We start from the raw sequence: 23860 nt of genomic DNA, 5'->3' as shown, positions 1-23860 counted from the left end.
TTCATATAATGCAAACCCTCTTTTCTGTTTCCAGTAAAACTTCATCAGTTCACACTACTAGCTTGGAATTTTGGTAACGATTAACTAACTTTGAAAATGCTATATAGACTTGAGATTTTCAAAAATATTTACCAGCTTTCAGAATTACTAACCATTTTTCAATTGTAACACAGTTGTGAAAGCCACTTGACAAGTTCAATGACAAATAAGGAACAAATTTTGAATTATAATTATTTGTTTTACTACTAAGAATTTTTGTTTATATATGGTGTATTTTCAGTTCTTGTTTTACTATGAAAGCCTTAGGAAGCCAACTGATATTTTAGCAGAGTAAATTTTATCATACTTAATAACCAAACTACATATTAGGAAAATATCTGTGGTAGCACTTCTCTACAGAAGGGTCGTCATTCAAGTGACACTGTACTGGTATGCATATAAACATTTATATGACTGAACGTGGCTCTTAGATAAGAGATTTCTGTAAATTAAACATTCATTTACTGTGCTACTATAGTTTTTATTGATAATTTCTTCTGTATAAGTTACATGGGTTTATTTTTCAGAAGCTTACTGCAGATGCTATTTAAGAAACACTGGAAACCACACCAAAAATTTAACCATAGGTAAAAGTAACGATCAGTGAAAACAAAGTCAGTGACCCCTTCACTTTTGTACTGGTGCACTGCACTTCCCGATAAAGTCTAATAAGAGGAGCCTTCAAAGTTGAACATCGTTGCCAAAAATATATGTAAAGCTGTCTGTCAATAAGCACCTCTTTGTAAAGCCAGAAATGAGACATGGTAAAATTAAAAACTCAAATATCAAGATATCACCAGTGCTGAAGACCAAGGACCATTACATTAAACCCACAGTTCTTGAGTGCATTACCCTAAGGTCTAGAATGCATTACATCTCCAGAATTAAGTATTCATATTCTGTTACAGGAAACCCACGGAACAAGACAGCCCTGAAGCCTGGTCATAGTTTGATGGACTGGGTGAGATTAGGTCACTCTGGAACTGACCTAGCAGGCACAAGTGGGCGAGTTCTGGATGTAACACCACAGGAGCTGGCAAAGCATAATAAACGCAATGATTGCTGGATGGCACTGAAGGGTAAGAGGCAGGAATAGTTTACTAAAAGAAGGACTGCACATTCAAGGAGGGTGTCGTGCAGTCATGGCCAGTAAAAGAGCAAGTTTAGTGAGGGGAAGAGAGACCATATGAGGGCATTGGTGCTCTTAACTGAAAGTTTGAAGGAATGTCAAGGGTGAGGAAAGAGAAAGTACGTCATGGAGGAATTGAGAGGGGATGATTATGTTAGAAGAGAATAACAAAAAATTTAAGTTAATGTGAGAAAGAGGATGGTGTCAGGTGATGGAAGGGGGGAGTAAAGGGTGAGTGGAGATTTTAGTTTAGGGGTGATGAGGGAATGTATATTAGTCATAGAAAAAATGTTTTTTGTAATGCGTCACTGGCATTAGCTACTTCTAATGACTTTAGTTTTGTGATTTGAAAATTATATCATTGCTGAAAGGTAATTACATGAAGAAAGGATGTAGATTTTAATTACATTATATCGTATTTCTTCTCAGTTGCAAAGTGGAGTAGCAGTGAATGTATGATATTTTGGTAATGTACATAAATACATCCAATAAATCCTTAAGTTTAGTTTTCAAATCAGTAGATTATGTTGTGACCTAAGATGGGTTATGGTACTGACTATTTCCTGTCTTCTTGAATTACAGGCAAAGTTTATAACATCACATCATACATGGATTTTCATCCAGGAGGTGAGGAAGAACTTATGCGAGGTGTGGGAACTGATGCCACTGACCTCTTCAATGAGGTGAGCAAATGAAGAAAGAATCATTATATAATTACTCACTGATATGGTTCAAATTTTACTACAGAAGCATATGGATTTTGTCATTATTGATGATAAAGTATTGCATATAGCTTCATATAACTGCATTTTCTCACTGTAGCACGGTAACAGCAAGTACACCTAGTAAATTAGGCATTCCTTCCAGTTTTCCCAGTCTGCAGGGCTTGGGGTCCATAGTTCTGAAAATTTCATTCCTACAAAGGGTGCATGCTGATGAATATTCAGTCCACTCATTTGCTTTCTCCTCTTTCCTGAAAATCTTTGTAGAGCTCCAACACTGTACTAATTTTTACTTTATATATTCTCTCTAATAGGTGCACAGATGGGTGAACTTTGAGACAATGCTGCAGAAATGTCTTGTAGGACGTTTAGTGGAAAGTCGATCCTTTTTCCTCAAACCCAGTTTCTTACCCTTGAGTAAAAACTCCAAAATTTCTAAACCAGGTATGGCTTTCAGCTTTTATCAGTTATTGATGGGTACTTGAACATAAAACTATTCCTTAAGAAAATATCATTACTTAGAGACATTGCCTTGGGATTAATAGCTGAAACTCATTTAGGTTTTTCTCATATCCACAAGTTAGAAATATTTGCTTTGGAAATTAACCAGACACGTATCATATTTTTTTTCATTTAATAACTTCTGAGGTCAGATTTAGCACTATGAGCAGTCAGATTAATACTATCAGTATATTCATACATGATATTTAACCTCAGGATCCCTTTTAGAAGGACCACATACGGGAGCAGAGTAAGCTGGGCTCCTTTGGAATTAGAGGATCCTTGATGATGCTATAATCTCTCATCTGCTGACTGTGCTCTAGCTTTGTCAGAGGTGACATTTTTGTTGCAGTGTAACTATGTGCAGGTGCAATCTGGATATATACACACAACTTTTCTCTACTTTCTGCCCTAGGATCCTCATGTGTGAACCTCCCATAACAAGCTAGCCATATCCATCAGGATGGGCTGCACTTCAAGTGTGGTGATGTGTCTGTGTCAAGGTGAATGCAGGAGGATTTTGATGTAAATGTTCATTGCCTTTAGTATGAAAGTGCATCTTGGGCATGAGGAGTCCTTTGATGTATTGAAATGGTGCTTTTAATGTTGCAGAGATACATTTTATCAATAAAGCTAGTGAAGAAGAGTAACTCACGTATACCTGAGAAGTGTAGAGTCAGATGAGATATGTCTGGTAGTCTAAAGCTTAAAACTGGGTTGTTTTACAAATGGGTAGGGAGGGTGGATGCCTAGTTCTTGTCGAGTCATTACTATGGGTATGTGTTTTGTTAAGTGTCATGTTTGTTAGAGAACTGGGGTTTCTGTGAGTATATATTGCTGAAATGTGAAGCAAAGGTTGATTTTTTTTATTCTACTTGGGAGCTAGTTGTTGGTTATGAGGTGGTTTGGGTAAAAGGAGTCTAGAACTGTTGCAGAGAGCTGAATAATGAGCATAATTGAGATTGTATTGGAATTATGTTCGTAGTATTGCATGGGTTTTGAATATTTATGGTTGTTGCTGCGAAGTGTTCCAAGACTATTTCTGCAAGTGGTAACACAGCAAACAAGATTTCACCTTCGACAGGGATGTAACCAAGTCAGCAGACAGATAAGAGCACAGTGTTATCGAGGATCTTCCCCTCTCAAATGGAACCCAGCTTACCCTGCTCCCATGTCAAGCACAGCCACAGAGGTCCAGGAGGGCCTCTAAAAAAAGGGGTTTTGGGGTTGCATAACTAACTGAATTAACTGTAATGTCATTCCATTATTTTCATATCCTTAAGTTGTCATGGAAAAGCAGCCATATACAAAGTTGTGCAGCCTGCTATACAAACCAATTTGCAGAGATTTGAATTCCTACCAGTTCACTTCAGTGAGGTGGTTACTGTCATTCTATCAGTTTAAATTAGCAGACATTTACTAAAGTAATAAAGGATAACACCCTACACACACATATAAGTAACATGATGCAAGCAATAATGTTTGCTACCAAGTCAAACTGCTTACCATAAGTGCTTCTCAAAAAAAAAAGGAAAGAAGGAAATCTTTATAAACATGGAAAGTTGTATATTTTTCTATATGTATCTGACAAAGTTTGAATGACAAATGCTTGATAGCTAGACCAGTCAAGGCAGATTGACTGTGAAATGATGACAGACTACATCACTCAAGTATATGTCATCCCTCAAACAATCACTAACCAATAATAGGCTTGGAAAAACTTGAAAAAAGTATGAAGCCTTTACTTTCACCAAGGTTTCATGCAGCTTACATCCTACATGCTGGATGACAATCTGATAAATCCTTTCTGCTGTATGTGCCAGGTTAAGTATGAAAATCTGCACCTGACCCACTCTATAGGTAGTGATTGTAAAGGTTTTGTAAGGTGATTCAAGATTTTTTTTCTATAAGAAAGTGTTTTTACCCAGTTCCTTGCCTACACTGTATTTACTAAAAGCTGGTGAAACCTAAATTAGATAAAATTGGCAAGTTACAGCAAATTCAAGAGCAGCATTTATAACCTGTTTATGCTTATGATTAAATGTATCATACCGAGTTACAGTTAAAAACTATATATTAACAACTGTTGGGTTTGCCTGACAACTTTTGATTTTAAAATAAGCCACTCCAAGTAGAGGACCATTTAATGATTTCATGCTCTAGTAAAGTTGATGAAGAACCCTGAGGTTTTTCTGTGCCCTGTGTTAGCAGTTATTCTCCTGGGATTCAAAGATAAATTCTAAATTAGAAAGCAAAGCAGTATATTATTTCATTTTGCTTGTTAGTAAGTAATTGTGCTGAAGGTTACTTTACCCCAAAAAGAGTAATTTGCAGCTGTGTTAAGTTACAGCTGCTTGGGACTCTCACAAAGCTAGTCACCAATACAGGGACTGTTTCTTGTTTAGAATTCTTGTTTAAGAATCACTTCAGGGGAGTGGTGTAATCTGTGATGAATAATTCACTCTCTTTTAGTTTACCGTAGCCAAATAAATAAAACACAAGGGTTAACATTGTTATGTATGAAATGACTGAATGCCTGTATGTCATCCTTATAGGCTATGGCCACTGAGCAAGATAAATGAGAAAGCCTGTTCTCTTTTGGATAATACTTGGGCATATTCACAATAATATACTATGGCTTACCCACCATGTGCCCCTAAAGGCAGGAGCTCCATCCATGACCCACTGTTTTGTCTGTTCTAACTACATGAATCCAGAGCTGTAAGACAGCCAAGCCATGCATACAAACTTTTTCTATTCCCACCCTTATTTGTTCAAAACTAAACATCTTCCAGCTGGTACCATTGTTTCATATGTCTGCAACTGTAAAAAAAAAAAAAAAAAAAAAAAAAATACCTCTTATTTCTTTGTTTTTATAGGGTTTATTTTGGTTATGTAGGGGAGCAATGGGTAAGTCAAGTCCCCCTATTTGAAGTTGTCATATATGTACATACCACTTTTCCTTATTGTACAAGACATTTTCCTTCCCATGCTTTTCTCCTTTAAGTTTGGGCATCCAAATATACTTTTCATTGTTTATTTTTCTTTGGTGTGTATTTGCCCTGTGAGCTGAGTTGGGATGTTTGTTTTATCTTTACACATTAAATGAACAACTGCTCCCATCTTAATCTTATGATTGTATTATGGATGACTCTCATCGTCCCCTGACAGCTCGACTTTCTTGGCTTTTGTTTAAAGATCCAGCTGACTTATCATCCACCAATACTCTGACTTGCAGTGTTTTAGCTTGAAACATTTCACAATTGAGACATAAGGGTATAATCTCAACTTGTGACATATATACCTCATACCTGCGATAGATTTGAAAAAGGAAAGTAATTAACCTTTATAATTTTGACTTGTGCAATAATCCTTTCTGTTAATGATATATGCATGATATTTATGATATTTTTGTACTTATCATGCATATATTGATGACGGCACAGCAAAATATTATTTGATTCGTATCCCAACAACTGGCAGAATATGCCCATCAAATTGGCATGTAGGTAACAAGCAGCATGAGAATCTTGTGTAAGGTAAGAAACTAATCAGCATTTCAACTTTTTCAGGGGCTGTGACTAGATTAACCATGCCAAGAAGTTGTTTGGGAACATTGGATACTTGTTGGTATAGTTTGACATTATTTCCTGGTACCTTTTGCCTTGGCTAGAGAGGGCTGTCAAGCATGTCACTTAAGCTTCTTTTGTCAGAGGGTAGAAGTTAGTTTTCCAACACAAAAGATATTTTCTTTACAGTTATGTTATTGAATTTTTGTTATACTGTAATCTCGATTTTTATTATAATCCACATGAAATTTTTACTTATGCTTTTTCAAATTATAGCATTCTAGCATGTTTTTTTTATAATGACCTGATAGTTATATCATCTTCAGATTGATAAAAACTTTGAGGATTATGATACATGTTTGTTATTCTTATAATATTTATGTGTTTATAAAATGTTTTCTATGTAATAAGTACTTCATCCGTTTTAATAAACTTCTTAAAATTCTTTCAGACACAGGTCAAAAGCCTCCCACTACAAAGAACTCTTTGGCAGCACCAACCTTAGAACTACCAACAGTAGGGGGTGCAAAATCACCGTTGGTGTCTCCTTTAACACCATCCTCGCTCCCTAGCCCGAAGTATGATTGGTTCCAGACGAATACCCTTATAAATATTGCCATCTACACTAAGTGGAAGCATATTACCAAGGAACATGTTGTTGTTGATAAAAAAGGAGGGGTATGTAGGTGTAACTTTCCTATATCTTAGTAGAATGAAGCATGATATAAAAAAGGATCATAATGGAATATCACTTTTACAAGATTCATAATCAGGGGTTTCATGTAAAATTCCACATATAAAGCTACTTACTTTTGTGAGTCTTCTGGATGTGATTTTGGATTTTTTTATAATTCATTCACTGTCATTTCAGAAACCATTCATGAATCACATAAATAAAATATATGACACAGAAACAAGCAGAGGAAAGTCAGTACAGAATAGTATTGAAGGTGGTAAATTTCAGTTGTTGGCACAGAAGAGATTTTGGAACAGGATATGTGATTTAATTAAATGCAACCTCAGGACCCCTTTTGCAATAGAAAGGAAACACGTTTCACTGACTTAGATTTTTGTGTAAATTAAGCCAAAGCCAGCATTAAAATCATTATGAGCATGAAGGATCGTCCCCAAATTTATCTAACATGCTTTTTTTCACTCACAGCATAACTTGGGAATATCCATATTATGTACAACGTACCCCAAACAAAATTAATTCGGGCCAAGACGTTGCCTACTTAATGAATGAACCCCTGAACCAGATATTCACATGGCTATTTTTCATTATCGTAATCTAATGGATTCTGTGGGGTGTGAATTAGAGCTATGATAAAAAAAGCTTATGACCCAATTGCTTATGTGAAACCTTGCTTGCCAAAGGTTTTTCATATAATACCTTGTTAAAAGATGCTTTAAAAGCTGCCATATGAGAAGACACATTGAACATTTCCTGAGATTAAAAGTTATATTGTACGTAAATCCTTTCTTTTTCATACCAGTACTCCTAATCATTTTGTCTCTACTTCTCAAGCACTTGTATGTCTGTAAGATCTTTCTCAGCAGTCTATGGACATACTTGTTTGTAAACTTGGTATTTAGTTTATGGGAATTCCTCTAATGATTTATCTAAATATCGGCACCTTTAATTTCCTCCTTGGTAAGAGTCCTTCTTTCAGTGAGTTTCTGATCATCTCAAATGTTAATTTACCAATCCTTTGGTACCAGTCCCTATTTCAGTGAATTTCTAAACATCTCAGTAGCCTAGTAAGAGAGTAAGGGCGATATACTGTTAGGACTGTTTTTCTATATTTGTAACTGCTAAAGGCAAATTTCATTTAATGCTACTTTTGTTAATTTGCTGTGTCATTGGTAATGCTTTCTTTATCACAAGCACTTTTCAAGCTACGAATATAATATAGTGCATATTAATAAGTAAACAGCAGTTATGTAAAGCATTTGGGTAATTATACAAAATTGCCCATGTGTTTATGGATATAATAATTAAATCAAGTTTGTTACTTATCCATTCAGTTAATTTAATTTTCACTGACATTATGACAGGTGATTAAGATTGTGTGCTACATCCAGGACATGGTCTATACAGTACACATAGATCTACAGAAACCTGTTGGTGAAGATTTTGAATTGAAAACAGGAAGTAACACAGGAAAAGTGGATGTTCTTCTGAATAAAATGGAGACTGGAGTGCGGTGGAATGTTATTGGCAAGACTTTAGAGGGACATGGTGAGCATGTCAAGACAAAAGATAAAAAGGTAGTGTATCAGTTATTACATTTATAATTATTCAACCACCCATAAGGGTTGGTCTATTAAATGGGTACCTGGATCAGGTTAGGGTATTTCATGTGTGGCGGGGTGGTTACGGGAATGGATGAAGGCAGCAAGTATGAATAAGTACATGTGTATATATGTATATGTCTGTGTATGTGTCTGTATGTATAATTTGAAATGTACATGTATGTACATGTGCTTGTATGGGCGTTTATGTATATATATATGTGTATGTGGGTGGTTGGACCATTCTTCGTCTGTTTCCTTAAGCTACCTCGCTGACTCTGGAAACAGCAATTAAATATAATAAAAAATAATAAAATATATATAGCATTGGGATGGCCTTGATTAGGGCCTCAGCTGTTGGTGCAAGAACCAAGATGAGAGCAGATAAATCCTATGAGAATATTCAAGATATTGCTATAGGACAGGTCTGTTACTACAAGTTTAGAATTGATATGAAGATTTAGTTTAACAAATGTATTGATAATTTTCTTTTCTCTCCAACTCTATGTAGATTGTTCTTAAAAAGAGATTATGGTAATATTTGTTTCTTTTTCAGATTGAATATGTAGACTGTTCTTTAGAAAGCAAAGAAATAGTTACTCAAGATACTAGAGTGTTTGTAATACAAGTGCCTAAATCTACATACCTACCTGTGCCTATTGGATATCATGTTTACATACGATTTCCTGGGAATGGTAAGTTTTGTTTTGCAAAATCTTTTATATACATGAATACTGTGAAACAGACTTTTTATGCTTAGCTCTTCACTTCGAATAATTTTATAAATGGACCTTTTTCATTTGCTTTATGGGGTCATAAACAGCTCAGATGTAGTTAATAATGATTCTTTATAACACAAATCCATTAATGGAAGGGTACCTAAGAAAGTTGATGTGTGGTTGGGGAGACTTATCAGGCTACTCCTTTAATGCTAAACAGATTGTTTAGTACCATTTTTTTATGTGTTACATCTTTCTTAACTCCTGTCGCCAGCTAACTCTGGTCCTTGATGTCAACCAATAGACATCTGTCTTTGATTTCATATACCAAAGTGTTAACAACCATATAAGTACTAACTGGGTTGTGCTTTAATAATTGAATCAAAAAAATGGGTGACCAGCATGTTCATTACAAAAATCTGAAAGAAATCCATTTCTTATCTCTACTCATCTTTTAGATGCATGATCAAAAGTGAACACCTCATCCCCGTGCATCAAAAGCGGCTGTACTGTCTAGTACTCTTGATGCAACATCTCTCACTGAGAAGTTAAGGGAATATGAAAGGGGCAGATGATTTCCATTGGTGCAGTAGAAATAGTTTATCAGAGCAGTTTTTTCATAAAGTCTTTGAGTTTCCTTTAGGTTTTGATAGTGTAACCATCTCTTTCTCCCACAACAGGTACACAAATATACAGCATACATGAATTTAAGATATTGTATGGTAGTATAGAATGTTCAAGAGATGGAGCAAATTGTGTAAGACTGCTTCCCCAAATAGTACAAGAAGGAAATTACACATATATTGTAGTATTTCCTACCCAGAGAAACCTTCTTTTCACATATTTCATATTTAAACTTTATTTTTCAAGCACTTAGCAATGGAATGTATGTTTTAACTGTCCCACAAAGACACCAGGTGCAGATCTACAAATATTGGCAACATTTTATTGTCTCATCTCTAAATCTAGTCAATACAACTATGTATGACTAGTGTCCTTCCCTTTCCAACTAGTTCATGCAAGCAGCTCATGAAATAACCATTCACCCTTTCAAGAAAACATGCTTTGATGTTGGAGGGAATATTTGCCTTGGTTATATGAATGGTAACTTTGAAGGGGTCATTCTTTCCCCTAACCACATTTATTAGATTGGTGGCCATTTTCATGTCATTTGCCTGTTAGAATGATGGCAATGTAGTAAGTTAAGAGGGAGAACATAGCAAGTAGTTTAGAGCACCATGGATATATTTCAATCTTTTATTGATTTATTTACTTATTTTTTTTTTGTGAAGTTACATATCCAGGGAAAATATCTTTTTTTTTTTTTTCTTTTCTAATTTTCCAAAAGAAGGAACAGAGGGGGGCCAGGTGAGGATATTCCAAAAAAGGCCAAGTCCTCTGTTCCTAACGCTACCTCGCTAACACGGGAAATGGCGAATAGTTTAAAAGAAAGAATATATATATATATTATATATATATATATATATAATATATATATATATATTTTTTTTTTTTTTAATTTTCCAAAAGAAGGAACAGAGGGGGGCCAGGTGAGGATATTCCAAAAAAGGCCCAGTCCTCTGTTCCTAACGCTACCTCGCTAACACGGGAAATGGCGAATAGTTTAAAAGAAAGAATATATATATATATAATATATATATATATATATTATATATATATATATATTATATAATATATATATATATATTTTTTTTTTTTTTTTTTTTCTTTTCTAATTTTCCAAAAGAAGGAACAGAGGGGGGCCAGGTGAGGATATTCCAAAAAAGGCCCAGTCCTCTGTTCCTAACGCTACCTCGCTAACACGGGAAATGGCGAATAGTTTAAAAGAAAGAATATATATATATATATATATATAAATAATTTAATGTATATGTGTTCGAAAGGTGTTACTAGACTCCTCCTGCATTTGCTTATACTGTAAAAGGAGTTAAGTCTTGTCAAGAAACTTTTTGCTCCAAAGGAGAGCACCATTTCCCCAATCCTATGTGGAGCAGAGCTTCAAAGCTGCAGGGACTCCATAATAAACTAATAATATCTTCAAAGGAATGGTGGTACCAGTACTGTTGTAAGGATGTGAGTCTCGGGTCTTGAACAAAGAAGAAACGAAGGGGATGGGTTTGTTGGAATGAAATGCCTCAGGATGATATGGAGTGTGAGAAAGGTTAACTGTGTAAAGAATGAAAGTATAAGATTTTGGGGGAAAGCCTTTGTTTGAAAGGGCCAACCACGTTCTGCTAACATGGTTCATCATGAGGAAAATATGAAGAAAGAAAGACTTACCAAGAGGATCTGCGAGTCAAAAGTGGAGGAAGCAAGGGGAAAGGAAAGCCCAAGATGAAGATGGATAATTGAATTAAAAAAGAGGTTTTTGGGTATCAGAGCATGGACAATTCAGAAGGTGAGAGGTGTGCATAACAACAGAATGAAATGAATTTAATCATAATTACCCCAAGACCAATATCAATGAAAGAGTTCTGGTGTTATCTAAGGTTGCACTACTTCCATTAGCAAGGGAATATGCAGTAAAAATCAAGCAGGTGAAGTTTGGTAATACCAATGAATTGATTTAGTGAAGTATATAGATGAGGGCGATGTGCTGTCAGATGACTGAACCAGGACATATGAAGTGATCAAGGCTTTTAAAAAACACAATGAGAGAGAAAAGGAAAGAACAGAGAAAGGAAGAGAATTAGTAAACAGAAAAAAAAAAAAAATATATATATATATAATATATATATATATTATATATATATATTATATATATATATTATATATATATATTTTTTTTTTTTTTTTATTTTTTTTTTTTGTGAAGTTACATATCCAGGGAAAATATCTTTTTTTTTTTTTTGCTTTGTCGCTGTCTCCCGCGTTTGCGAGGTAGCGCAAGGAAACAGACGAAAGAAATGGCCCAACCCCCCCCATACACATGTATATACATACGTCCACACACGCAAATATACATACCTACACAGCTTTCCATGGTTCCATCCGCTGACAGATCCACTCCCAGATATCTAAAACACTTCACTTCCTCCAGTTTTTCTCCATTCAAACTCACCTCCCAATTGACTTGACCCTCAACCCTACTGTACCTAATAACCTTGCTCTTATTCACATTTACTCTTAACTTTCTTCTTCCACACACTTTCCCAAACTCAGTCACCAGCTTCTGCAGTTTCTCACATGAATCAGCCACCAGCGCTGTATCATCAGCGAACAACAACTGACTCACTTCCCAAGCTCTCTCATCCCCAACAGACTTCATACTTGCCCCTCTTTCCAAAACTCTTGCATTTACCTCCCTAACAACCCCATCCATAAACAAATTAAACAACCATGGAGACATCACACACCCCTGCCGCAAACCTACATTCACTGAGAACCAATCACTTTCCTCTCTTCCTACACGTACACATGCCTTACATCCTCGATAAAAACTTTTCACTGCTTCTAACAACTTGCCTCCCACACCATATATTCTTAATACCTTCCACAGAGCATCTCTATCAACTCTATCATATGCCTTCTCCAGATCCATAAATGCTACATACAAATCCATTTGCTTTTCTAAGTATTTCTCACATACATTCTTCAAAGCAAACACCTGATCCACACATCCTCTACCACTTCTGAAACCGCACTGCTCTTCCCCAATCTGATGCTCTGTACATGCCTTCACCCTCTCAATCAATACCCTCCCATATAATTTACCAGGAATACTCAACAAACTTATACCTCTGTAATTTGAGCACTCACTCTTATCCCCTTTCCCTTTGTACAATGGCACTATGCACGCATTCCGCCAATCCTCAGGCACCTCACCATGAGTCATACATACATTAAATAACCTTACCAACCAGTCAACAATACAGTCACCCCCTTTTTTAATAAATTCCACTGCAATACCATCCAAACCTGCTGCCTTGCCGGCTTTCATCTTCCGCAAAGCTTTTACTACCTCTTCTCTGTTTACCAAATCATTTTCCCTAACCCTCTCACTTTGCACACCACCTCGACCAAAACACCCTATATCTGCCACCCTATATATATTATATATATCATATATATATATATATATATATATATATATATATATATATATATATATATATATATATTATATATATATATTATATTTTTTTTTTTATTATACTTTGTCGCTGTCTCCCGCGTTTGCGAGGTAGCGCAAGGAAACAGACGAAAGAAATGGCCCAACCCCCCCCATACACATGTATATACATACGTCCACACACGCAAATATACATACCTACACAGCTTTCCATGGTTTACCCCAGACGCTTCACATGCCTTGATTCAATCCACTGACAACACTTCAAACCCGGTATACCACATCGCTCCAATTCACTCTATTCCTTGCCCTCCTTTCACCCTCCTGCATGTTCAGGCCCCGATCACACAAAATCTTTTTCACTCCATCTTTCCACCTCCAATTTGGTCTCCCTCTTCTCCTCGTTCCCTCCACCTCCGACACATATATCCTCTTGGTCAATCTTTCCTCACTCATTCTCTCCATGTGCCCAAACCACTTCAAAACACCCTCTTCTGCTCTCTCAACCACGCTCTTTTTATTTCCACACATCTCTCTTACCCTTACGTTACTCACTCGATCAAACCACCTCACACCACCCATTGTCCTCAAACATCTCATTTCCAGCACATCCATCCTCCTGCGCACAACTCTATCCATAGCCCACGCCTCGCAACCATACAACATTGTTGGAACCACTATTCCTTCAAACATACCCATTTTTGCTTTCCGAGATAATGTTCTCGACTTCCACACATTCCTCAAGGCCCCCAGAATTTTCGCCCCCTCCCCCACCCTATGATCCACTTCCGCTTCCATGGTTCCATCCGCTGCCAGATCCACTCCCAGATATCTAAAACACTTCACTTCCTCCAGTTTTTCTCCATTCAAACTCACCTCCCAATTGACTTGACCCTCAACCCTACTGTACCTAATAACCTTGCTCTTATTCACATTTACTCTTAACTTTCTTCTTTCACACACTTTACCAAACTCAGTCACCAGCTTCTGCAGTTTCTCACATGAATCAGCCACCAGCGCTGTATCATCAGCGAACAACAACTGACTCACTTCCCAAGCTCTCTCATCCCCAACAGACTTCATACTTGCCCCTCTTTCCAAAACTCTTGCATTCACCTCCCTAACAACCCCATCCATAAACAAATTAAACAACCATGGAGACATCACACACCCCTGCCGCAAACCTACATTCACTGAGAACCAATCACTTTCCTCTCTTCCTACACGTACACATGCCTGACATCCTCGATAAAAACTTTTCACTGCTTCTAACAACTTGCCTCCCACACCATATATTCTTAATACCTTCCACAGAGCATCTCTATCAACTCTATCATATGCCTTCTCCAGATCCATAAATGCTACATACAAATCCATTTGCTTTTCTAAGTATTTCTCACATACATTCTTCAAAGCAAACACCTGATCCACACATCCTCTACCACTTCTGAAACCACACTGCTCTTCCCCAATCTGATGCTCTGTACATGCCTTCACCCTCTCAATCAATACCCTCCCATATAATTTGCCAGGAATACTCAACAAACTTATACCTCTGTAATTTGAGCACTCACTCTTATCCCCTTTGCCTTTGTACAATGGCACTATGCACGCATTCCGCCAATCCTCAGGCACCTCACCATGAGTCATACATACATTAAATAACCTTACCAACCAGTCAACAATACAGTCACCCCCTTTTTTAATAAATTCCACTGCAATACCATCCAAACCTGCTGCCTTGCTGGCTTTCATCTTCCGCAAAGCTTTTACTACCTCCTCTCTGTTTACCAAATCATTTTCCCCAACCCTCTCACTTTGCACACCACTCGACCACTCTATCATCAAACACATTCAACAAACCTTCAAAATACTCACTCCATCTTCTCACATCACCACTACTTGTTATCACCTCCCCATTAGCGCCCTTCACTGAAGTTCCCATTTGCTCCCTTGTCTTACGCACTTTATTTACCTCCTTCCAGAACATCTTTTTATTCTCCCTAAAATTTAATGATACTCTCTCACCCCAACTCTCATTTGCCCTCTTTTTCACCTCTTGCACCTTTCTCTTGACCTCCTGTCTCTTTCTTTTATACATCTCCCACTCAATTGCATTTTTTCCCTGCAAAAATCGTCCAAATGCCTCTCTCTTCTCTTTCACTAATAATCTTACTTCTTCATCCCACCACTCACTACCCTTTCTAATCAACCCACCTCCCACGCTTCTCATGCCACAAGCATCTTTTGCGCAATCCATCACTGCTTCCCTAAATACATCCCATTCCTCCCCTACTCCCCTTACTTCCATTTTTCTCACCTTTTTCCATTCTGTACTCAGTCTCTCCTGGTACTTCCTCACACAAGTCTCCTTCCCAAGCTCACTTACTCTCACCATATATATATATATATATATATATATATATATATATATATATATATATATATTATATATATATATATATTATATATATATATATATATATATATATATATATATATATATATATATATATATATATATATATATATATATAAAAGGGGAGGGAGCGGGGGCTGGAAATCCTCCCCTCTCGTTTTTTTTTTTTTTTTCTAATTTTCCAAAAGAAGGAACAGAGGGGGGCCAGGTGAGGATATTCCAAAAAAGGCCCAGTCCTCTGTTCCTAACGCTACCTCGCTAACGCGGGAAATGGCGAATAGTTTAAAAGAAAGAATATATATATATATATATATATATATATATATATATATATATATATATATATATATATATATATATTCTTCTTTCTTTTTCGTACTATTCGCCATTTCCCGCGATAGCGAGGTAGCGTTAAGAACAGAGGACTGGGCCTTTGAGGGAATATCCTCACCTGGCCCCCTTCTCTGTTCCTTCTTTTAGAAAATTAAAAAAAACTGAGAGGGGAGGATTTCCAGCCCCCCGCTCCCTTCCCTTTTAGTCGCCTTCTACGACACGCAGGGAATACGTGGGAAGTATTCTTTCTCCCCTATCCCCAGGGATATATATATATATATATATATATATTATCCCTGGGGATAGGGGAGAAAGAATACTTCCCACGTATTCCCTGCGTGTCGTAGAAGGCGACTAAAAGGGAAGGGAGCGGGGGGCTGGAAATCCTCCCCTCTCGTTTTTTTTTTTTTTTTTTTTTTTTTTTTTTTTTTTTTTTTTTTTAATTTTCCAAAAGATGGAACAGAGAAGGGGGCCAGGTGAGGGTATTCCCTCAAAGGCCCAGTCCTCTGTTCTTAACGCTACCTCGCTATCGCGGGAAATGGCGAATAGTATGAAAAAAAAAAAAAAAAAAAAAAAAAAAAAATATATATATATATATATATATATATATATATATATACTTTGTCGCTGTCTCCCGCGTTTGCGAGGTAGCGCAAGGAAACAGACGAAAGAAATGGCCCAACCCCCCCCATACACATGTACTTACACACGTCCACACACGCATATATACATACCTACACAGCTTTCCTTGGTTTACCCCGGACGCTTCACATGCCTTGATTCAATCCACTGACAGCACGTCAACCCCTGTATACCACATCGCTCCAATTCACTCTATTCCTTGCCCTCCTTTCACCCTCCTGCATGTTCAGGCCCCGATCACACAAAATCCTTTTCACTCCATCTTTCCACCTCCAATTTGGTCTCCCTCTTCTCCTCGTTCCCTCCACCTCCGACACATATATCCTCTTGGTCAATCTTTCCTCACTCATTCTCTCCATGTGCCCAAACCATTTCAAAACACCCTCTTCTGCTCTCTCAACCACGCTCTTTTTATTTCCACACATCTCTCTTATCCTTACGTTACTTACTCGATCAAACCACCTCACACCACACATTGTCCTCAAACATCTCATTTCCACCACATCCATCCTCCTGCGCACAACTCTATCCATAGCCCACGCCTCGCAACCATACAACATTGTTGGAACTACTATTCCTTCAAACATACCCATTTTTGCTTTCCGGGATAATGTTCTCGACTTCCACACATTTTTCAAGGCTCCCAAAATTTTCGCCCCCTCCCCCACCCTATGATCCACTTCCGCTTCCATGGTTCCATCCGCTGACAGATCCACTCCCAGATATCTAAAACACTTCACTTCCTCCAGTTTTTCTCCATTCAAACTCACCTCCCAATTGACTTGACCCTCAACCCTACTGTACCTAATAACCTTGCTCTTATTCACATTTACTCTTAACTTTCTTCTTCCACACACTTTACCAAACTCCGTCACCAGCTTCTTCATATATATATATATATATATATATATATATATATATATTTATTTATTTATTTTGCTTTGTCGCTGTCTCCCGCGTTAGCGAGGTAGCGCAAGGAAACAGACGAAAGAATGGCCCAACCCACCCACATACACATGTATATACATACACGTCCACACATGCAAATATACATACCTATACATCTCAATGTACACATATATACACACACAGACATATACATATATACACATGTACATAATTCATACTGTCTGCCTTTATTCAAATAATTTGCCATTTACAATAGTTGTGAGAGTCATTATAACATTTCAAGTTCTGAATTTTAAAGCCACTTTTTCCTTACTAAACTGTACTAGTCAAATGCTTTTGTGTATAAAGGAAGTAGAAGAAACCGAGAAGAATAAGATTTGTAATATCATGAGAGAGTTAGGCATGAGGCAGGAGAGAAAGATGGATAGAGTATCCACCTACAAGTACTAACAGTGAGGTTTTGCCATGATGACAGGTCTAGCACATAGTGCTCACCTTATGTCTTGCTATTCTCAGAATGGGAGAATGGTTGATTCGAAAAATAAAATTAAGTGCTTACTAATGTTACATGATTATCATGTATCAAAGTCATGTGTCACAAGTACAAGCAGTCCACTATGTGCCATATACTTTAGTAACTGCATGACTGGTGCCTCTTAATGTCTTGTTATTTTACATATCCTTGGTCTAGATGTATGCATATAAACAAAATTTCAAATGCACTGTATACTCTTATGAAAATTTCAGGAGACATTACTACAGCCCCTTTTCTCTGAGAATACGCTTTTGAAATCTGAACCTCCTTGTAGTTTGACAGTGAGTGAAAAGTCACCTTCAGGAAGCCTGTGGCATTGATGGTTGAAAACAAAAGATTTTACCTAACCTTCCGATGTTCAAGGGATATTCATTTTTTAATAGTTTTCAGTGAAAATACTGTTATATTACAGTGATATTCTATTCACCGTGCTTGATGTAATACATTCACAGAAATGTAATATTTTTTGCTGTAATGAAGTACGTATTATAGATGAAAGTGGGATAAAATCAAGACGAAAACAATTGACTTTTGCTTTCTTTCACTGCTCAAAAGATATTACCATAATCACCTTTCAAATGACTTTCAGTTAAAAAACTTATATTACAATAATATTCTATCTTAATTGAATGAATACTTGAAAAGAAATATACAATATTTTTGCTAAAACTACCCACATGTAAGTGTAAAGTGCTGTAATAATAAATGGTAAACTGTTTGCTTTTAGTGCTTGGTGTTTTAGGCTCGGCAAACCTCAGTTTCTATGACACAGAGTGATTTTTAGTGTGGATTTTCTGAAATGAGTTTTATATGCCATAAAATATGGTGCTTCATTACCCTAATTTATTGTTCCATTACCCTCAAAAACTTGGGTTGACCTATACATGAGGCATAAATTAATGATTTCATTGTCAAAAATCAAGGGATGACCTTTAAACAAGGTAGACTTATAGATGAGTATATATGGTACATTCTGTATTAGTATTTTCATTCACCTCCTCACTAGCTTTAGGCTTTACCAATGATACCACTTTTGTCTTAAAATGGAATATTAATGAAAATTACCCTGTGCCATCTTTAGTAATTAAACAAAGTCTTTTCTTTCAGAAAAGTCCATCTTATTCTCTTCAACAAAACAGAGGAAGATATACCATGGAAGGAAGAACTAGATAATCTAGTGGATAATCATTCCAGTTTATTAAAGGCAAGTTCACATATCACTTTATGGTTTATGTTTAGCTTAATGTGTGCATACCATGTATAAATGATAGAAAATTTAAAAATATGTATGAACCATCATACAATTTTGTCTTAAACTTGTGTATATTCCTTCAGGTGACGCACATTTTATCGCAGGCTAATGATTCTTGGTCTGGTTTGAAAGGCCATATAAGACAAGATTTGTTAGAGAAGTTGTTACCACAGCGAAGTAAAGAACGGATCATTTATCTCTGCATTTGTGGGCCACTGGCGTTTACAAAATTAGGAATCAAGTAAGTCATAATAGAGTAACCACATTTTCAGTTTAAAAATATAAAACAATTTTTTGGGGGGTGTTAGTCAAATGAATTCAAAATTAATTTTTTTTTCTTTTTTTTGCTTTGTCGCTGTCTCCCGCGCTACCTCGAAAATTAAAAATATTGTTAAAAATTATTTGAAGAATAAAAATTATTTGAAGAATAAAGAGTAACATTCAACATTTGAATTCAGCATCAGTTAAGATGTCCTATATAGAGTCACAGGCACACAATTCAACATAACTGCACTTGTTGCCTATGTTGACAGGCCACCACATGGAGGGGTACTGCTCCCTGACAAATGATGACAAGTGCAGGCATTACTGAAATGTGGTTGGCTGACCTAAACAATTGTTATAAACAGGGGCAATTCCAGTGGCAAGTTAGGATGATTTATTACTTTTTGAGGTCAATGTATTGGGGCCACTCAAATATTGGAAAACTATGCATCTTTTGTGGGATAAAGGGACAGTAAACTGAAAAAAAAACAGACAATCCCACACTTAAGGTACTTTTTCCTACACCTTTACACAGTCCCTATCTCAATCTTAGTCAGAAATGCCACCTCCTTTCCTTTTTTTGGCTTTCATCCTTTCACTAACCCAAGACCACCCCACTGACATCCTCAAGCCATTCTTCACACCCTTCTCTGTAACTTTATTCAATGCACAGCCAGCACATCCAGGTTTCTCTGACTAGACATAGCTCCTAATTCACCCTTTTTTCATCCTTATCACAATCTTACTCATTCAGACACCCAAGCCAGAGTCTTCCAGGACACCTTCCAGGCTTGGCTCTTTTCTCCATTCTTGTCTTTAGATAGTCAAAGTTCAAGAAGGTACAGTATATATAAATAATTTAATGTATATGTGTTCGAAAGGTGTTACTAGACTCCTCCTGCATTTGCTTATACTGTAAAAGGAGTTAAGTCTTGTCAAGAAACTTTTTGCTCCAAAGGAGAGCACCATTTCCCCAATCCTATGTGGAGCAGAGCTTCAAAGCTGCAGGGACTCCATAATAAACTAATAATATCTTCAAAGGAATGGTGGTACCAGTACTGTTGTAAGGATGTGAGTCTCGGGTCTTGAACAAAGAAGAAACGAAGGGGATGGGTTTGTTGGAATGAAATGCCTCAGGATGATATGGAGTGTGAGAAAGGTTAACTGTGTAAAGAATGAAAGTATAAGATTTTGGGGGAAAGCCTTTGTTTGAAAGGGCCAACCACGTTCTGCTAACATGGTTCATCATGAGGAAAATATGAAGAAAGAAAGACTTACCAAGAGGATCTGCGAGTCAAAAGTGGAGGAAGCAAGGGGAAAGGAAAGCCCAAGATGAAGATGGATAATTGAATTAAAAAAGAGGTTTTTGGGTATCAGAGCATGGACAATTCAGAAGGGTGAGAGGTGTGCATAACAACAGAATGAAATGAATTTAATCATAATTACCCCAAGACCAATATCAATGAAAGAGTTCTGGTGTTATCTAAGGTTGCACTACTTCCATTAGCAAGGGAATATGCAGTAAAAATCAAGCAGGTGAAGTTTGGTAATACCAATGAATTGATTTAGTGAAGTATATAGAGAGGGCGATGTGCTGTCAGATGACTGAACCAGGACATATGAAGTGATCAAGGCTTTTAAAAAACACAATGAGAGAGAAAAGGAAAGAACAGAGAAAGGAAGAGAATTAGTAAACAGAAAAAAAATTGTGATTAGACACCTAAACAAGGACAAAGGTATTTAAAAGGAGTCAAGTTTTGTGGAAGCAAGAATATATTTCTAAGGTTGGGGCATTTTGTGTAGTATGTTTTAGAGTGTTTGCATGAATATTGCCATGTACATGTATACGTATAATAAAAGCATTATTTTCTTTTTTTGCAGTTTGTTTAAGGAACTTGGTTACAGCAGTGAAGAATTTCATGCATTCCTTGGTTAAGAGGCAAGGTGTAGGCAATTTTGAGGCATGGTCCATCTGTAACTTCATGCTCTTCAACCTCAGGAAGTTGTGTGTTTGAGCAAAGTGAATATTTCCTTGGGAGACTGCGTACAAACACTAAACATTGTTTTATAAGTCCCAGACCGTTTATGGTATCATTGTTTCTTTTCTTCAAAACATTTTTAGTGGTATAGCTAAATGGAACTTTGCACTTGGTTTAGTTTCATATTTTTGGTCTATAATATTACTTCATTACTTGTTGAATGTTCATTAATTGTTTTCAAACTACTACAAGTATTAATATTAGAATACTTTGAACTTTTACCTCAGGGTGTGTATACACAAGTGAAACCCACATATAAGAACCAGTATGTTACCAGATTTAACACAGACTTTGTTCCAATTGTTTAATTTTTCCATCAGGTTGTGTGAACTTCCATATTCATACCTTTTACTTTACCAGTACGTAACAGTCCAAGCCATTACCCTTTAAAATTTTAAATCTTTACAAGAAGTATCCCTTAGATATGATAACAATGGTTTGTGTGGGTGTTATTGCATTATTAATAAAGAAAAAACAAATGTCAGTTTATGTCCATGAGTATTTAGGTAAAATTATTACATCTTTTCCTACATGCCCTCCATACATTGCTAAGCTACACATACTGCAACTATTGGTGTTCCTGTCCACTCATATTAGGACAAAACTCACACCTCTTGGACCTTTGGCTTTATTGTAAAAGCTGGTGATGACAGAACGAGTAATACTTGGCATTTGCAAGGGGCACCATATCACCCTCTATCATATTCATGTACTCTATAATGTCTCAAATCGTGCACCACCGGATTTGACCAGCTGCTGAATTACGGATTTTGCTGGATTATGAGTATCAACATTTCCAAGGGGACCTGATACTAGAAAGAATATAATTCAATCTATGAAGTGTTACTTTTTCAATAAATTTGTTCATAAAAGTTTTCAGCAACGTTTTGGTTGTATTAATTTACTAAAGATGTACAATGTAAACTAGAGATGGGAGACTATACAGAAGTGCTAAGGATGGCTTCTGGTTCGACGAGGTTGCAAGTGAGCAAAAATGCGTGACATCTGGCTTCAGAAAGGCTGATGCCTTTGAAGAGGTAATGGGCAGGTCTTGCATTTCATAGATTACAAGACATTAGAAACAACTCTCAGACTTTATAAATCTCTAATAAGCTCACACCTTGAATATGCAGTCCAGTTTTGGTCCCCAAACTATAAAAAAGATGAGGAAAAATGAGAGCAAGTACAAATATGGGTAACAAAATTTATCCCATCTCTTAGAAATCTGGCATGCGAAGAGAGGCTAAAACAACTGGATCTCTTTTCCATCAAAAAATGTAGAGTTCATGATGATTTAATCCAAGTGTTCAAAATTCTTAACATGTTTTATAAAGTAAATCACGAACATCTTTTTGCTAGGTCAAATGGAATCAAACTCAAAGCCAAAAGATGTAGTACGAATGTGAGAAAAAGTTTCTTTTCCTATAGGTGTGTTGAGCACTGGAATAAGTTACTGTCAGGGGTAGTGAATACTAAGACTAAAAATACCTTCAAAAGTTATTTAGACAAATATCTTATAATTTCATGTATACTTTAAGAAAAACGCCAAAAATAAACTATAAACAACAGCAATAACAGGGACAGTACAAGGCTAATGTGCAGCAGGAGTTGGTGATAGCTTAAAAAACTGCTGAGCAGAATTACACTTTCTTGTTAAATTTTTTTTTTACCAGACAACCCAGCATGGGCCAATCAGGCCTCCTGTTGTCTGTCTTTTTCTTGTAAACTCATGAAATATGCTTGGAAGATCTCTGAATCTCAGTTTAGGGTCAGCAGCATCAGACAGAGAGCTTGGTGAGGGGGGTTGGAGTTGCTGTACCAAAGCATATACAATACCTTATTGCCTTTTTAAACAGTTTATAGTGCCACTTGCCTTATGTAATTGGCTATCCTTAACAAATTCAAAACTGAGCAAATAATGAACAACAGAGATGTGTGAATGAATGCCTGGGCAGCACCCAAAATACAAAAGGTAGGATAAGGAAACATAAGCAACATTTCACAGGGCCAATACCCTCACAAGTGCTGAATTATGGGAACTGCCAAAGTTTGGAATGGGGCATGTTACAGCATACCAGACCTGAAACACCATTGAAATATTCCTTCTCCTCATTGCATCTCAAACACAATTACTGTACTGTACTGTATGGAAGTGGTGAATAGTTGGAAAAGACAGCAATAGCATGGAATAACTGAGGAAGGTAACTAATGGTACTATGGGAAGACATCAATAATTCTGGATGATAGCAGTGTAGAATGGTATTTGGTCTAATAAAGCAAAAGCATTACTATATAGTCTGATAAGGGCAAGTAAAAATTCTTATCAGAGACAGCAGACAATGATTTTTCTGGAAGACAGTAATCAATACACATGCACCTTCAAGACATGTCAAAGTTTCA

General features: G+C 36.6%; 2 protein-coding genes across 5 annotated transcripts in view; one reads left to right on the top strand and one right to left on the bottom strand.

The window, feature by feature from the left end:
* Nucleotides 1-22189, top strand: part of LOC139761220 (cytochrome b5 reductase 4) — a 53055-nt gene extending 30866 nt beyond the window's left edge. The window contains exons 4-13 of the mRNA XM_071685262.1: nucleotides 948-1118; nucleotides 1751-1851; nucleotides 2205-2334; nucleotides 6412-6638; nucleotides 8019-8231; nucleotides 8812-8991; nucleotides 11375-11393; nucleotides 19000-19109; nucleotides 19241-19398; nucleotides 21303-22189. Coding sequence (XP_071541363.1) covers nucleotides 948-1118; nucleotides 1751-1851; nucleotides 2205-2334; nucleotides 6412-6638; nucleotides 8019-8231; nucleotides 8812-8991; nucleotides 11375-11393; nucleotides 19000-19109; nucleotides 19241-19398; nucleotides 21303-21357 — 1364 coding nt within the window. The 3' untranslated portion in view covers nucleotides 21358-22189. The remainder of the gene's footprint in view (nucleotides 1-947; nucleotides 1119-1750; nucleotides 1852-2204; nucleotides 2335-6411; nucleotides 6639-8018; nucleotides 8232-8811; nucleotides 8992-11374; nucleotides 11394-18999; nucleotides 19110-19240; nucleotides 19399-21302) is intronic.
* LOC139761069 (uncharacterized) overlaps nucleotides 1-23860 on the bottom strand; it is a 133167-nt gene that overhangs the window by 45346 nt on the left and 63961 nt on the right. The window lies entirely within an intron of this gene.

Source organism: Panulirus ornatus, chromosome 39 (assembly GCF_036320965.1).
Source record: "Panulirus ornatus isolate Po-2019 chromosome 39, ASM3632096v1, whole genome shotgun sequence".
In the NCBI taxonomy this organism is placed as follows: domain Eukaryota; kingdom Metazoa; phylum Arthropoda; class Malacostraca; order Decapoda; family Palinuridae; genus Panulirus; species Panulirus ornatus.
The sequence above is the reverse complement of the archived record's forward strand: the minus strand, read 5'-3'. Positions and strand labels throughout refer to the sequence as shown.